The 15,000-nt window shown below is 49.8% G+C and overlaps 2 protein-coding genes across 2 annotated transcripts in view; one reads left to right on the top strand and one right to left on the bottom strand.

Moving 5' to 3' along the window:
• POLA1 (DNA polymerase alpha 1, catalytic subunit) overlaps window positions 1–4,336 on the top strand; it is a 280,205-nt gene extending 275,869 nt beyond the window's left edge. The window contains exon 37 of the mRNA XM_039872470.1: window positions 3,989–4,336. Within this exon, the coding sequence (XP_039728404.1) occupies window positions 3,989–4,134 (146 nt within the window). The 3' untranslated portion in view covers window positions 4,135–4,336. The remainder of the gene's footprint in view (window positions 1–3,988) is intronic.
• An 8,194-nt stretch (window positions 4,337–12,530) lies between these two features.
• ARX (aristaless related homeobox) overlaps window positions 12,531–15,000 on the bottom strand; it is an 11,275-nt gene continuing 8,805 nt past the window's right edge. Inside the window, exon 5 of the mRNA XM_039872469.1 lies at window positions 12,531–12,949. Coding sequence (XP_039728403.1) covers window positions 12,705–12,949 — 245 coding nt within the window. The 3' untranslated portion in view covers window positions 12,531–12,704. The remainder of the gene's footprint in view (window positions 12,950–15,000) is intronic.

Genomic DNA, 15,000 nt, shown 5'->3' with positions numbered 1-15,000 from the left:
CTGGATGGTGGACTAACAGAGAGACTCTTCGGCCCTTAGAAATATTTTAGCATCCTAGATGTGATTTGATGGGCGAGAATTGTCCTTGAGGCTTTGGTTAGTTGACAGAGGCATCGTATGCTGTGTGTGCCTGGCACTGTGCCTTGTGAATTTTTTTCTAAATAAGAATCGAATGGAAGATGACGGGTTTTATTTCTTATTTCGGTGGAGAAATGTCTGTCTACTTGTCATTTGATTTGGGGTCCTAAATGTGGTTGTCTTTGAAACCTGGATGTCACTTGAGATGTTTCAGATACTGTGCATAGCCGGGACTCAGTTATTGATTGTTACTCAGGAGAAAGACAGCCTGGGCAGAGGCTATAACAGCTCTCCAGAGGTTGAATGGTTTTTAAATCCTAAAGAGGTTTTCTTTCAAAATTCCTAAAGCTTCCTGCATTCCGCCCCTTAGGAGAAGCCCGTGTTGCATTGAGGGAGGGAGGCTACGGATTAGAAAAGGTGGGAAAGCTGAGAGAACTGTATGGTGGGAAGCCATGCAATTAAAAAACTGACTGAAATTATTACCTGATTTCATAATTGACAGAATATTTAATTCAGATATAGTAAATTGACACACCTCTACACAGAGACAATTATGAGTGACTGTATAACACCTGACAGAATCAATTATAACTGACTGTTGTTTGATACCTTTGCATGGAAATAAATGAAACAGACATTCAGAACAGAGACGGCTGCTGCTTGTGTGCCTAAGCCTGCCTTAATTAAAATAAAATAACCAGTAGGCGATGTTAAAATATCTTTGCTTCGTGGTTTCAAGTTCAGTGCGCTTCTTTTAAGTCCAAAAAGGGCTTTTTAAAGCTGAAAAAAATTTTTTTTTTACTGGCGCGGACGCCATCAGAAGCAGAGATGGTTTCCTTGGGTGGGAGAATACTCCGGTTTTTTGCTTTTTTGTTTTTTTTTTGTTTTGTTTTGTTTTCTTTTTTTCAGATAGTTCTAACATTTTATTTGGTCAGTTGACTTTTAAATAAAATATTTAAGACAAGTTCATCCTGCAGAGCGTGGTCTAGTTAGTCCCATGTAGAAAATACTGTAACTTGCATGTTTTCAGGTTTTAGATTCTGATAAGTAGAAACCAACTTTTAGTTCATTTTATTCTCTGATAAGATTTCGTGTTAATAATTAATATCCAGGCGTACTTGCTTTCCATTGTTTTCATAGGGTTGGCAACAGGATCTTTTCGGTAATTAATATATATCCCTAAGGAATCAGCATGTAGAAAGGACCAGAGTAAATAAGCTGTGGATACATGTTCCTCAAATGCGATTCCCAGGTCAAGTACATTCGCGTTGCTGGTATATTGAGTGACTTTCGGTGATACTGCTGATGCACTCGAGGGTTGGAAGAGCATTTTCTTCCCCATGTCGACGAAGTTTGGATTTTTTGTGCTGGCTTTTTGAGACAGTGACAGCCACAGCAAGCCCAGGGCATCTCCGGGGACCCGGCCGAGCTGGCTGCAGATCTTCTGGGCCTCTTGCCTAATGGCCTCCTGGAATCTTTTAACAGTTGTCCTCGTGCACCTGACCTGCAGCGCCTGTGGCCATGAACTCTTTACCCACAGCCAAAACCAGAGCCGGGAGAAGGAATCCAGTTTTACTGGCCACGTTACCTGGTTTCTGCCATTTAACACCGGTATTGTCCCTTGAGATCTAAAGTAGTGGGTGTAGCATTAAAGGAAACAGGGTAACGGTTTCAATTAGAAGCCTAACCGTGGGTGGCCTAGGGGCCTAAAGTGGGGGAGAGAAAACCATGAAGAAAGAGCGAGGCCTTTCCCCCTCAGCTTCCAGTCCCGGCGTGGCCCGCAGCAGCTCGTGCAGTTCCGTTTCCTAGAAGACCTGCCATACATTATCGATCAAATTCTCATTGGGGAAGCAAGTGGGAGCTTTTAGCTGCGTCTTGAACGGGCATGGAATGGTGCCTCGGCCGTATCGACTGGCTATGGCATACGCTGATGGTCACAGTTGTCTTTTACGAAGGAGAGCACCAAGTGACGCTGGTTGTCATTCTAACTCTGCTGTGTGGCAGCGTAAATAGTCCCCTTTCTAACCAACCTGGTGGGAAAAGTCAATATCCCATCAGCAGAGGAGGTAAACACATCAGGAGCTGTGGCCTCTCTCTTCCTCCGCTGCTCGGTATTACCGCCGCTCTTTCAATGCCCTCTCCCCCGTCAGCACATGCATTTGTGTCATTCACATGCACGGGGTGCCGGCCGGCCGAGGCTCTGGCCTGCCGGGAGTAGCCGCCCTGCTCGGGGCCATTGTTGTGTATTCCCAGACTCCGATAATTAGAACTTTCAAAGTGTCTTTCTATGGTCGTTTAACATGCGCCCCGCCCCCCTCCTTCTCGAGTCGCTTTTTCCACCCCCTTTGGGCATTTCAATCCTCTCTACAAAACTTTTTGTTGTTGTTATTTGAAAGGCAGTTGATGTAATTTAGCAAAGGTTGTGGAGAACAAATGGGAATGTGTAGCTAAGGAACAAAAATCTTGAGAGCGAGTTTTCGTTTTCCGGGTGTTTTGTAGACTTCAGTGCCGCTCTGTTGTTTCAGTTGGGGTTTCTCTTTTTGTGATTGACGTGCACTCCCTTCTGCGTTTCCTTCTCCATGCTTTCCGATTCCTATTCTGGGTACTGGGCAGCCTCGCTCCCTCCCCCACCCCTCCGAGGCTGGCCTCCGGGGGCCTGCCCATCCCTATCTGGGAGCAGTGACACCGAGTTACAGAAGTGAGCCTCTCCTCCCAGTGTGGGCTCGGGGCTCCGCTACCCGGGAGTGCATTTCCACACCCTGGATTACCAGCTGTGTGACCAGAGGCAAGTGACTTGACCTCCCAGTTTCCTCAGTTAGAAAACGGGGGTTTAAAAAAAAACAAAAACGGACCTCTCCAAACACCTCACAGCGTTCCTATACAGCTTTGAACAAGAACTGTCATCTTAATCATCCTGGGCAGGGTTGGCTCCCCCAGGGGTCACCCCTGTCCTCAAAAGATCAGACCGTGTGTAGAGGTAGCAACCTCTGGGGAGGGACAGGAAGGGTCGTGCCCAGGCCGGTAGTGCCCTTCTCCTAAGTAGAAGGCCAGAGATGGGTAGGTGGAAGGAGCTGGAAGCAGAGGAGGAAGGGCGGCTGAATACCTGAAGTTCACAGGTACGCAGCGTGGACAAGGAAGAAAAAAGGAATCTTGCCAATGGTGCTCTCCAGACAGCCTACCCCTCGCCTCTGTCAGCAGAGGGGGGTTTGTGTAGCGGAGGGACTAGGAGAAGCCGACTAGGCCCAGCTGATCCGGGGAGGTGGCACTGGGAGGCTCAGGCTTCTTTTGAGACAAAGTATTTCCTGCCACATCCATACTTTTTTGCATGCAATTGTGTGCGTATGCTCGACAGCGCTGCGAAAGTGGCATCTGCGAGTGCCGTTCACCTTGCCTGCTGCACATGGGCGCACACCTGCAGTTCACATCAATAGAGGGTGGCCCTGTCCCCCGGTACGCTGAGTCAGCTAGGTGCTGAGAAGTGGCGGGAGGGGGGAAAGGAAGAATGGCCTCCACAGTGGAATCTTGGGGTCTCGGCCTCCCCTGCGTGGGACTGGCCTCAGGGATAGACCGGTGACAGGACCGTGAGGACACCTGAGCCATGGGGCTGCAAGCAGAATCCACACAGCCTTCTCTGTTGTGTGAAGAATACAGAATGGTCTTTAAAGAAGCTCCCTCTGGATGCGGAGTACAGCATAGGGAATAGAGTCAGTAATATTGTGATAACTGTGTGGTGTCAAGGGGAGTACTGGACTAGTCGGGGTGAGTGTCCCGTGGCTTATATAAATGTCTAGTCACTATGTCGTACACCTGAACCTAATATAATGTTGAATACCAACTGTAATTGAAAAGTAAAGAAATAAAGAATCTCCCTCTGAGACTTGTAATCCTTTTATTTTTATCTCTTTTTTAGATAAATTGAGGAAACCTGTTATTACACCTAAAGTTCGTGAGGACTACAAAATTCTCAAGAATACAGCAGATCAGTTCTTGTCCCAAAGTGGCTACACCGAAGTGAACCTCAGCAAACTCTTCGCAGATTGTGCTGTGAAGTTATGAGGGCACCCCAGAAGTGGCTGAGGCGGGGCGGGTGGGGGGGTGGGTTTAATGAAGAATCTAAGCAGCTTCCTGGCACCTCTGTCACCTCCACTGTGGCCCTAACCGTGTTCTCCGGCGGCATCGCTTTTCCTTTGGGACTGCATCCCGAGTTTGTGTGGACGCGGCTTGGGAGGGGCATTATTAAACAGACCGCAAAAAAAGATTTAATCTCTCAGGCATTAGAGAAAATGAAAGCAGCCTTCCTATGACAACATACATCCTACTATTGAAACACGACCCTGAAGCCCTTTGCAAAGCACCTGAAGAGCTAGCTGCTCCAGAGTCGGGACCGCATTTCTAGGGGAGGGGTCAGTGAGGTAAGACAAATTAATTGACAGTGGCTGGAATGCAAGTGACCCCAGGCTTTGCCCCAGGGCCTTCAGCAGAGGTGCCCCCAGAAAGAGACGTTCGTGGAGCCTGCTAGGAGCACTAACGTTTTGCCTTTTCACACGCCAATTAAACCCAGCTGAACCCAAGTGTTTCCCAGCCGCTGGCTCCAGGAGTGGCTGTCCTTTTCAGCAGTCTTGTCTTTTATATAGGTAGCCGAGGGGGGAGATTTAGAAACCTTGCACTCACTAAATAGATTAAACAGAACTTACTTGTTTATGGAATTGCTCCAAAGTCCAGCACACACATGCACATGCACACTGGGTAGGTGTTTTACACTCACTTTTTTTTCCCCCTAAGTAGAAAATTCAGGTAAAGGTTTATACGATAGGAAAGCACATTTAAAATAATTTGACATTCTCTAACATTTCATTAAAAATCTGTAGAGGTTGGGGTGAGGACCACTGTGTTATATTCAGAAAAACTGGGGGGAGGGATGGTTAGTTGGCCCTGGCCTAGTTTTTCCTCATTTTTCTAGAATGGTGCACTGTTTGTTGGAAGCTAAACATATTTCAATAGAGCAGTCTTTCCTTTCTTACATTATTGGTAAGATTATACTAACAAAATATATTTCCCCCTTTCCAGCTATGGTACATTTTTTTTAAACTACCCATGTGTTTTTATAAAAAAAAAAATAATAATAATGATGTGTTCTTTTTACTTAAGAATAAAGTTTTCTAAAGGGAAACCAGTTGCAATGAATCCTTATCAGGTACCGAGAGTTGACTAGAGGGGGCAGCCAGGAGTAAGGGACCCCCTTCCCAAACCTCAGCTCGATTAGAGCTCAGCTCAGAGACGCTCAGCATGATGTATGTCCGAAAGTTTTAACCCCCGGGCCGTGGACCGGTACCAGTCGGCACGGCAGGGCCAGCAAGCGAAGAAGCTTCATGCTTCATCTGTACCTGCAGCCGCTCCCCAGCGCTGGCATCACCGCCTCGGCCCCACCTCAGATCATCAGGCATTAGATTCTCGTAGGAGCTCCGGTCCCTGGTGCCAAAAAGGTTGGGAACCGCTGCTTTAAGAGGTAAAGTATTTTTTCATACTTTAGAACTAAGCCAAAGAGAACTAAGCAAGAGCCCAGTGGCATCTCCTTTGGGAAAGCAGGAGTGATGGCTCCTGAGAGAAGAGCACCTCACAACAGAAAGGTCACCCAGCACGGACCCCCAGTGAAGGAATACTTGTTAAAGCCATGTAGATGGTGCCACCTTTTATCTTGCTTTGCCTTCTCTTTTCTCTCCCTCAGCCTTTCCTCCTTTCTCCCCTGTCTCTTATACTCAGGCTCTGAGTAGAAATACTTTGGGTTTAGGGCTCTGTCAGTTAAGTTAATGCCTTGGTACCTCAGCCTCTGCAAGCTGTCAAAAGCTGGAGCACCCAAGTCGCTTCAGGGAGCTAAGGGATTAGTGTGGTTTTTCATTGCCGTTGTCATATGAGACTATAGAGATGGTTCTCTAATGTGCACTTCTGGAGCCCACACCCCCACCTTGCTTTCTGAAGAGAGGGCATGTTTCATTTCTGGGATCTGGGGTTATGATAAATAAGGTGAACATCATCAAGGAACTCCACAGACTGCAGTTACTTCTCACTGGTCTGTTTCTCGCCTCTGTGTCTGGATTGTAATCACCGTGAGGGCAGGAACCATGTTAGTAGCAAGTCTATATAAAGTCTGACATTTCTTGGAACAATCCCAGAAAAGAGCGAATGCAGAAGTCGACGTTTTCTTACTCGGATCTGCAACTCCAGATTAGTTAAGAGGGTTTTCTGGGAGGCACCTAAGGATTTCAGAATTTTGTAGAAAGTTGAAACCGCAACTTTGATGAGGAATTCCAGTGGATCTCTCTTGGAAGACTGGAACATGACACTCTTTTCTCTGAGAAAGGTTTCTACTCCTTGATTTCCATTAGTTGATAGCACGGTGGGGAGAACGGGTGCAGAAATGCCGCCCACTTCTTTGTCTCCACAGGCTCCCTGGCATGGGTCTTAAGCTCAAGTGCTAAAAGTGAACGGATAGAACAAGCCAGGTCCACACTAGAGAGCGTGGCAGGGACAGTGGTGGACCAGAGAGAGTGGGCACGTCCTGTCCAAAGAGGGCAGCCGCTGCTCAGTGACGCTTGGAGGGATGGAGCCCAGGGCGGGCAAACGATCTAGTTTTCAAGAAAAGCCAGGAATCCTGCTATTCCATAAAGTTTCTTGCTTTCTAAACCTTGGCAACTGATTTTTAAAAATGAAAATAGAAACGCTGTGGGCCACACTAAACCTCCGGGCAAAATTTTATCCGAGCCGCTTGGGAAATGATAATTCTAAAGAACCCTGCTCTTCTCAGAGCCTTTCGGCGCCAGCCTCTCACATCCCTGCTACACCCCCACCTTGAAAAGGGCATCTTTCCTGTTGACTTTAGGAAGCCAGGGTCCGCCTACAACACGGAGCACATTTATCTTGGACACAACATGCTCACCCTCGGCTCTCCATATAAAGGAGACACGGGAGGCCAGGAGTTGCGAATCCTACCAAGGGCATTCCCGGTATGATTTTAATTTGTCCAGGAAACTGGTGGAGTTCATCTCGGGACTGTTGCCCAAGATATGGGGACTAATTAAAGTTCACAGCCCCTCACTACCACCCCCTTCTCCAGCCCCGTGCCACCTCTTCCCTCCAGCACACACGTACACATCACATGCCTTTTCAAACCTATCATTTAAATGGGTTTGGTAGGAGATGCATGCTAAGGAAACTCCAAAACCAGATTTCTCTATCTTGTGTCAGGGTTTTATGGAAAGCATACCAAGCCCCAGACTGTCTTGTCAGAATGCCCCGACCCCTCGATTCAATGTTCCCATCCTAAACTTAAAGCTCTCTCTCCCTCTCTCTCTCTCCCCTCACCTAAATATTTCTTAATTGAACGGTTTGCTGTGGAGCTTCCTTATAGCAGTTTAATAGATTAACTCATCTGAGCCAGCCTCAAATTTCAGATTAAAATTCCTTCATCCCGAAGGCAGCATTATCAGGTTGTTGGAGGCTGTTTTCAAACCTTGGTTTTGAATAGCAGCGGCTCTGCATTAATTTAACCACTAAGCTAATAAGTAGGTTTCGTTTTGTTATGCTAAGCTTTATTGCTTTTCTTTTGATCAGAATGGTGTTGTTGAGCAAAGCAGCAGACAAGGCATTCTTTGATGAGGGAATTAGCGCTCCATTCTTCCTCTATTATTCATAGCACAGTGGAATATGTAAGTACCTGAGGGTGTCAAAGGAGCGCAGGTTCTATTGCAAAGTGCTCGCCTTGTTTCTCTCAATAGCTGACTATGAGATGATAAACCGCTTAATACACTGTGCTAATTGGATGAGAGCAAAAAGAGATGGGAATTAAGGCGAGGCAAAAGGAGAAAGTGCAACCAGCCTTCAATTCACTCTTTCACCACTTTACCAGCACCAAAGGAGGCACAAGCTTTCTATAAGCAGACTAGAGGTTTTGTGCAGAGATAAAATGAACGTGTTAGTGGATTCAAGTAATACACTAATTATTGCACAGTATAAATACCACTACTGGTTTTATAACAGGGAGGTAAACTTCTTTTGAGAGGGTTATAGGATTGCTTGGCAGTGGTGTAGAACCTAATAAGGGCCCAGAGTAATAACCCCCTGGATTAACAAAATTGCTGCTTGTTAGAAGTATGATTCAGGCTTTTACGAAGATTTCCGGAGAATGAATAAAAATGACTGAATGACATTTCTTAATGTATAACTGGCAATCGCTCTTTTTCTTTAAAGGAAAAATGTATACTTCAAACCGGACTGTTAATAACGTCCAGGGACAACACGACTTTTTCTTTTGAGAAATGCTTTTTCTCCCGTCAGGTAACAGGTTTTCTTCTCCCCGCCCCCCAGCCAGGCTGCCACTGTCAGTTAAATACGCAGTTACTCTGAGGAACTCAGTATTCCAAAATACCATTTTTAGGCCCCATTTAAGACCCTCTTCATTCAGACACACTCACTTTTGTGTATACACATACACACATTGCTCACGTACACATTTTTCCCTCTAAAAGCAAGTCGAACTAACCGGTGTATAATTTTCTTTCCTCTAACTTCAGCCCCCCTTTCCATTCTACTACGATCTCCACGCTCAAAACGATATGAGAAAGAGAACTGCAGGTGTCTCGTCTCTTGATATTAAATCAAAAGCAACGATAATGAATGTTTGCCCCAGTTGGGGGAGGGGGTGAGAAGAAACATGGGGAACTGTCCAGGGTCAATACCAGTATCTGTGACTTTAGCTAAAGACTGAGTTTCAAGTCCCCAGTCATCCCAAACCTCTCTTCAATAGTCACTCTCCCCTAATTCATCTATTTTCTATCTTCCTTACCACAAACCCAAGATGTTCACCCTAACTACTGTCTGTCCACCACCCACCATGGGTAGTTGGTGGCAGAAGGACACTGAGGGGCGCCTTCTGATAATATTACGCCGACTGCCTTTTTCTGAGGGGCCTCATCCGGATCTGGCTACCCTGACTGGAAATGTAGCAAATTTTTTTACCCTTTCCCCTCGTCCTTCCCACAGCAGCCCAGACCAGGCTCCGATGACCCCTCACCCCAAGATGCTGTGGGGGTGGCCCTGGGAAAGCAGGTGGTGGGATATTCTGCTCTGGGTGTGACAGGGGACAGCCATGCCCCTCTCGTGGGGCTCTCTCGAACTCCCCTGGGCTCTGCACCTCCTCCTCCTCCTCCCTCCTCCTCCTCCCTCCTCCTCTCCTCCTTCTCCTCCTCCTCCTCCTCCGTGGAAGAGGTTTGCTTAAGGTTGGTGGGGAGGTGGGGTCCGGCACCAGCTCCCAGCATTGTGACCGCGTTCCCAGATATTGGGGCCAAATTGGGTTGCCATTCATTAATAATGCTCACAATAAGATTAAATCATTCTGGAAAATCTCATAAAATCCCCCTAAGTACGCTCCACTGGCTCTTTCCAATCCCCATCATTCAGCACTTGGGGAGGTTTGGAAGGAGAAGAAAATTGGTTTCTTTGCTTTTAATGCTGCTTTGAAAAGATACTCAGAGTTTGTCATGCGTGACATGTCACATGTTTAATGTGGACTTGCTGGAAGTCAGGGGGTCTTTAGCGTGTGATATTTATGGGGAATATTAAGTGCAGAATGAGGTCCCTCCAGCTGGGGAAAGTTGAAAGAATAGGAGGCCCAGGACCGGGCTTGTTTGCGGCATCAGAATGACATAGGATTAAGAGTTTGTAAAACAAGGCGAGGGGTTCTCATTGGCCAGTAATAAATGTAATCCTTGGAGGTAATTTCACGCAATTTGCTTCTGCTCCATGGAAGGGTCAAATGAGAAAAAATGACTTAAAAAAGAGTTCATTAACAGGAAGAATGGTACTGTTTCTCGTATACCATCCAACTGGCAGCCTGGAGGGAAAAAAAGCCCTACCTAAACAAAAAGCCAAAATCGATGGAAAATTGATATTGACCACTAAAAAAAAAAGAAAAGAAAAGTCTTTTCCTGGCGTTCCTCCTGCTCTCCCCATTCTCCACCCAAACTCAGAGTAGCCCACCCCAGGGCGGTAGCTTCGCCTCAGGAGCTCAGGCTGAAGTCTGGAGTGTTGAGACACTCAGATCTTGGGGGTCTGTCCCTGAAAGTTCCTGCCAGCCCCGCTAACCCCTGAAGGGATCGTGGCGTGTGACGAGGAAAGTCCCCATCACTTCCCAAGCCCCGGAGCCGAGGCCTCTGCTGCAAATTGAATCGAGACCGGGGCCAGGGGTGTGACCCACTCGACAGCAGGTCTGCAGAGCAGCCAGCCCGTGAACCCCGAGGGCGTGCTCCACGGTTTCCGAGGCGGGGGCTCCGGATTTCAGGGCGGGGGGGGAGGGAGGTGCGGGGAGCCAAGGACGCCGGGGCCTGAGCGCGGCAGCTGCTGAGCGGGCCGCCCACCCTGAGCGGCCGCTGACCTCGGCTCGACCTCGCACCTGCCCCTGGGCAGCGCACACTGGCGCCCAGGGCCGCAGGAGGACCCGGCCCCCCTTCTCCAGGGCGCCGCCTGGGAGCGCGCGCGGAGCCCGACAGCCCAGCCCGGAGATGCGCCCGCGCCCGCGCCCCCCGCGGCGACCGATGGCCCGCGGCCTGGCGGGGCGGCGGGCTCCCGCTCCCAGAGGCGCGGTTGTCACGCCGCCGCCGCACCCCCCGCCCTGCGCCTGCCCCTCTCCCCAAAGGTCCGGCGCGCTAATTACTGCAAATTGAAACTAATTAAGCTTCTCTTCCCTTTCCCATCACCCAGGGAGCGTTGGCGAGACCCGGCCCCCGCGGGCGGGCTTACACCGAGCGGTCACCCGGCGGGGCGCAGCCAGGGCCCGGGGGAGGGAGAGGCTCCCGTTCCGTCGCGGGGAAGGTGCGCCGAGGGTGTTACAGATCGCAAAGCCGTTGGGGTCCCCTCTCGAAACCTGAGTTGTTTAGATTTTAAATGTATACATTTCCCAATGCCTGGATAAGTGATGTAATGACATTTGTCGAGTTAAGAACTGCCACTTTGAATACCCCTCGCTGCCTTTCCATCACCGTTCGGAGATCTCTCTCTCTCTCTCTCTCTCTCTCTCTCTCTCTCTCTCTCTCTCTCTCTCTCTCTCTCTCTCTCTCTCTCTCTCTCTATGCCACACACACACACACACCACACACTCCCTCCTCCCCTCGAGTGTACCGTGGAGCCCGCCCCCTTGGAAGCCAGTGCCTCGGTTTCTCGCCATTACCTGTCATCTCGGACTGCGCACTTCCTTGCTACGTGGCACTTTCCACGAACATCTTCCTTCGCCTTCCGAGCCAAGACTCTCGCTTCAAATTTGTCTGCACCGTCAACAACGCCTACTATGCACCCACCCACCCTCCAGCCCACCCCACATCCGTGGCCCAGACCTCCATCAACTCCCACTGCGACACGACCAGAGGGAGCCGAGGAGCGCGTGGAAAGCACCTCGGCAGCGTCCTTATTAGCTTTTGTGGGAAATCCGGATCCCTGTGAGGATCGGTTTCAAACCAGGGGCCTCTGCCAGGAAAACACCCGTGCCGATAAACCTGGGAGGTGCTGGGCCGCCCGAGCCCACCCCCGGCCTCTGGGGGGCCCCCTTCTACTGTCCCCTCAGCGCCTGCATAGAGCATTCACACTTCCTTTTGTTAAACATAGAATTTTTTTTTTTTATTTTGAGCGTGACACTTCTCCACTAGGTAGCAAGGAAAAGTGATAACAATTACACATTACACAAAAAGTACTGTACCATTGCCTTTATCTTGAAGGTTTCGGAAGCCTCTACAGTTAATAAGTTAAATAAAGGGCTTGAGTACATAAATATTTGTCTAGGAACCCTACCGTATCTACAACACAGTAAGAATCTACAGGAGGACAAACTTTACCATACCACGCTGAGTGCAATTGCGTTATAACATTTCAAATATACAAAGCTCTGTTCTTTTTTTTTTTTTTTTTTAATAACAATGGTATGTACAGAATCATTAATCACAGTTTGGTGACTTCAACAGTCCATATTCTAGCAGAGTATTTCCCTTTGGTTTGATATAAAAACCTTGGTTGGTGTATGATAAAGAAGAGAACAAGAACAAGACGCCCCTTTCCGTTAAGTGCACTGTTAGCTATCTTACAGATTCGCATTCACTTCTCCGGCCCTGGCTTCACGCCGGAGCCCACGCTGGGGAAATCAACTTAGAGCGCCAAAATACTATTTAAAAAAAAAAAACAAAAACAAAACAAAAAAAAGCTAAGTGAGATGTCGGGAGGAAGAGAGGTTGGGCTTTAAAATTTTTTAAGTTCGATACCAGGCGTCTTGGGGAGAAAACCTCCCCGATTTTCAATAAAGTAAGAACGGGAGAGAGTGGACATACGAGTTGGAGCGAGGTTGGCAGTGGCAGGGGCTGGGGCAGGAGCGGGAACAGGGACAGGGGTGGGTGGACAGCCAGCCGAGGAGGTGCCACGTCCGGGAGCGCCCAGGGCTGCCTTGTCCGCGTCCAGGCTGCTGCGAAAGCGGCTGCGCTCTCTCAGTGCCGTCTCGGGAGTGTGCTGGTCCTCGGTTTCCATTTGGTCTTGAGTGGTGCTGAGTGAGGTGACCTTTCGGGGCGCGCCCAGGGCGCAAGGGTGCCGGGCAGCCTTTAGCACACCTCCTTGCCCGTGCTGGTGCCCGGCAGGATGTTGAGCTGCGTGAGCTGCGCGGCGTGCTCCTTGGCCTTGAGCCTCAGCGCGGCTATGCTAGAGGCGCGTCTGTCTGCGGCTGCCGTGGCCGGGTCGGCCAGCGCGCCCGACGCCACCGCGCCCTCCACGGCCGGCGTGGGCTGTCTCAGGAGCGCAGCCGCGGTCGACGCGCTGGTCAGGGGGGCCATGGTGGAAAAGAGCCTGCAGGGAGAGCAAACAGCGCGGTCACGGCCTCGGGAGCTGAGCCGTTATCTCGGGCAGCGTTTCCCGCCGCCTCTCGCCAGGGGGTCAGGGGGGACGCAGAGGGGTGTCGCCACAGTGGCGCAGAGTCGCAGGTCCAGGGTGGGCCGCGGGATGGGACGTAGGCGGGGGCGCAGGCAGGAGGTTGGGCGCTCTGAGCGGGCTTTACTAGAGCAAGGAACCGACGGGGGGAAAAGACCAAAGGGCCAGATATTCCTGGAGAGGCCAGAGCCTGGGCAGCAGGCAGGCCCCAGAGCCCCAAACCCCACGGACCAATTGCGCCTTCGCTTAGGAAGGGGGTGTATTCCCAGACCTGGAGCTCCAATTGCCTGCAGTACTATTTTCCAGGAGAGAAAAGAGGAGAGAGAGACAAAGAGAAAAAGAAGAAGCGAGAGAGGGAGGGAGGGGGCAAAAACAAGAAAGGGAGAAAAGAAGGTGGAATCAGAACTCATCAAGACCTTTGCTGCAGACTTTGTACTCTAGGCGCCCCCTCAGCCTGGTACTCCTTTGGCCCTGGAAAAGCCGGCCTCATTTGCGGACCTTCGCGCCAACAAGGCCGCCCTCCGGCGCCTGGCTGAGCTGCCAGTTCCCGGCCAACAACCGTGAGGTCGGAGTGAGGGGCGCCCGCCTGTTGATTTCTTCTCCACAGAAGGCTTTGACTGGCCACTGGCCCCGCGTCCCGGCGCGGCGATACCCCTTCCCCGCCACCTTCCCTGCTCCCCTGCAGCCTCTTGCCCCAGAGAACCGCGGACCCTCAATCCCCACGCTCACGCAGCACATGGCGACGCACAAGCCTGGAACTCCACTCCGTGCCACCGCCTCCGGGCAGCACCAGGATTGCTCAGGGTGGCGCCTCAACCCCCTTCGCGCAGCACCTCGGTGGTGCAGCTGAGCTCCGAGCCGCATCATCACCCCTGCCCCCACCGCTTCTCCTCAGGGCTCTGGCTTCCAACCTTCGTGCCATCTCGGAGTTTCCACGATTAGAAATGAACCCACTAGGGCTCGAGGAGAGCCTCCTGCTTCTCCACCCCTCATGCCTCTCCACCTCACCCCTCTTCCAGCCTCTCCGAAGCTTGAAATCCGGTCCCCCAGCTGTGGTTTTGTGGGCTTTTACAAGTCACTAGCTGTCAGAAGGGAAAGGGGGGAAGGGTGGCAAGGGACTGCAGGACTTAACTTTTTTTTTTTCCCCTCCAGCAAGAAATAATAAAGTGTGGCCCGAAGGTGGCATAACATGCCCTGGTTCCACTAGGTAAACTGAGTCACTACACTTCAATGCACTCGCTGTTTATTTTATTGGTTTGTTACAAGAAACTAATTTTACTTAGTCTTTTTTGAAAATTTTCTCTTAGATGATTTTTAAGTGGCTGCGCAGTTGGATGAATCTATTATTTCTTTGTTCTCCCAAAGAGAGATCATTGAAGCTGCATTCAGTTTTATTTTCACTGCACTTTCCAACTTAATACATCCCTCCTTTGTTTCTTTGTCTGTGTGATTATACAGACTTTCTATTTCATCATTCGATGTTCATTTAAAGAAAGGGAGTTATAACATACGATGAACTGTTTCTTTTATTTCGTTGTCTTGTGCCTCATGGGGGTCAGGAGTTGCACATATGGGGCTATGGTTGGCAGCGGATCACCTGAGTGACAAAGGAAGATAAAGTCTGGGAAAGAAGAGAGACTTCTTTGCACCCAGAGGATGCCTGGCTCCAGGGCTCCTGTAGGACCAGGGCTGTGTTCCTCTGACTACCAGGTTTGGGGGCATGAGGATTTTTGCAGAACTTGCAAAGTCATTCTGTCTCTGTAGCTGAAACCTGTGCACGTCTACATACATATTACCTATAGCCTGGGCTGTTGCCGCCTTCAAAAGGTACTTTTACGGTTTTCACTGAACACTCAAAACTGCCATGGTTGTTGTACTGCCACTGCCCTCCCCTTTGCCGCTCGGTTTCAAGTCATTCCCTTCAAGATCCACATTGTTTGAGGCAAAATTAGAGAGTATTTTCTTTGGCTAACT

This window comes from Pteropus medius, unplaced genomic scaffold (assembly GCF_902729225.1).
Source record: "Pteropus medius unplaced genomic scaffold, Ma_sr-lr_union100, whole genome shotgun sequence".
Classification (NCBI taxonomy): domain Eukaryota; kingdom Metazoa; phylum Chordata; class Mammalia; order Chiroptera; family Pteropodidae; genus Pteropus; species Pteropus medius.
Note: the sequence above shows the minus strand (reverse complement) of the source record. Positions and strands in the feature narration are given on the sequence as shown.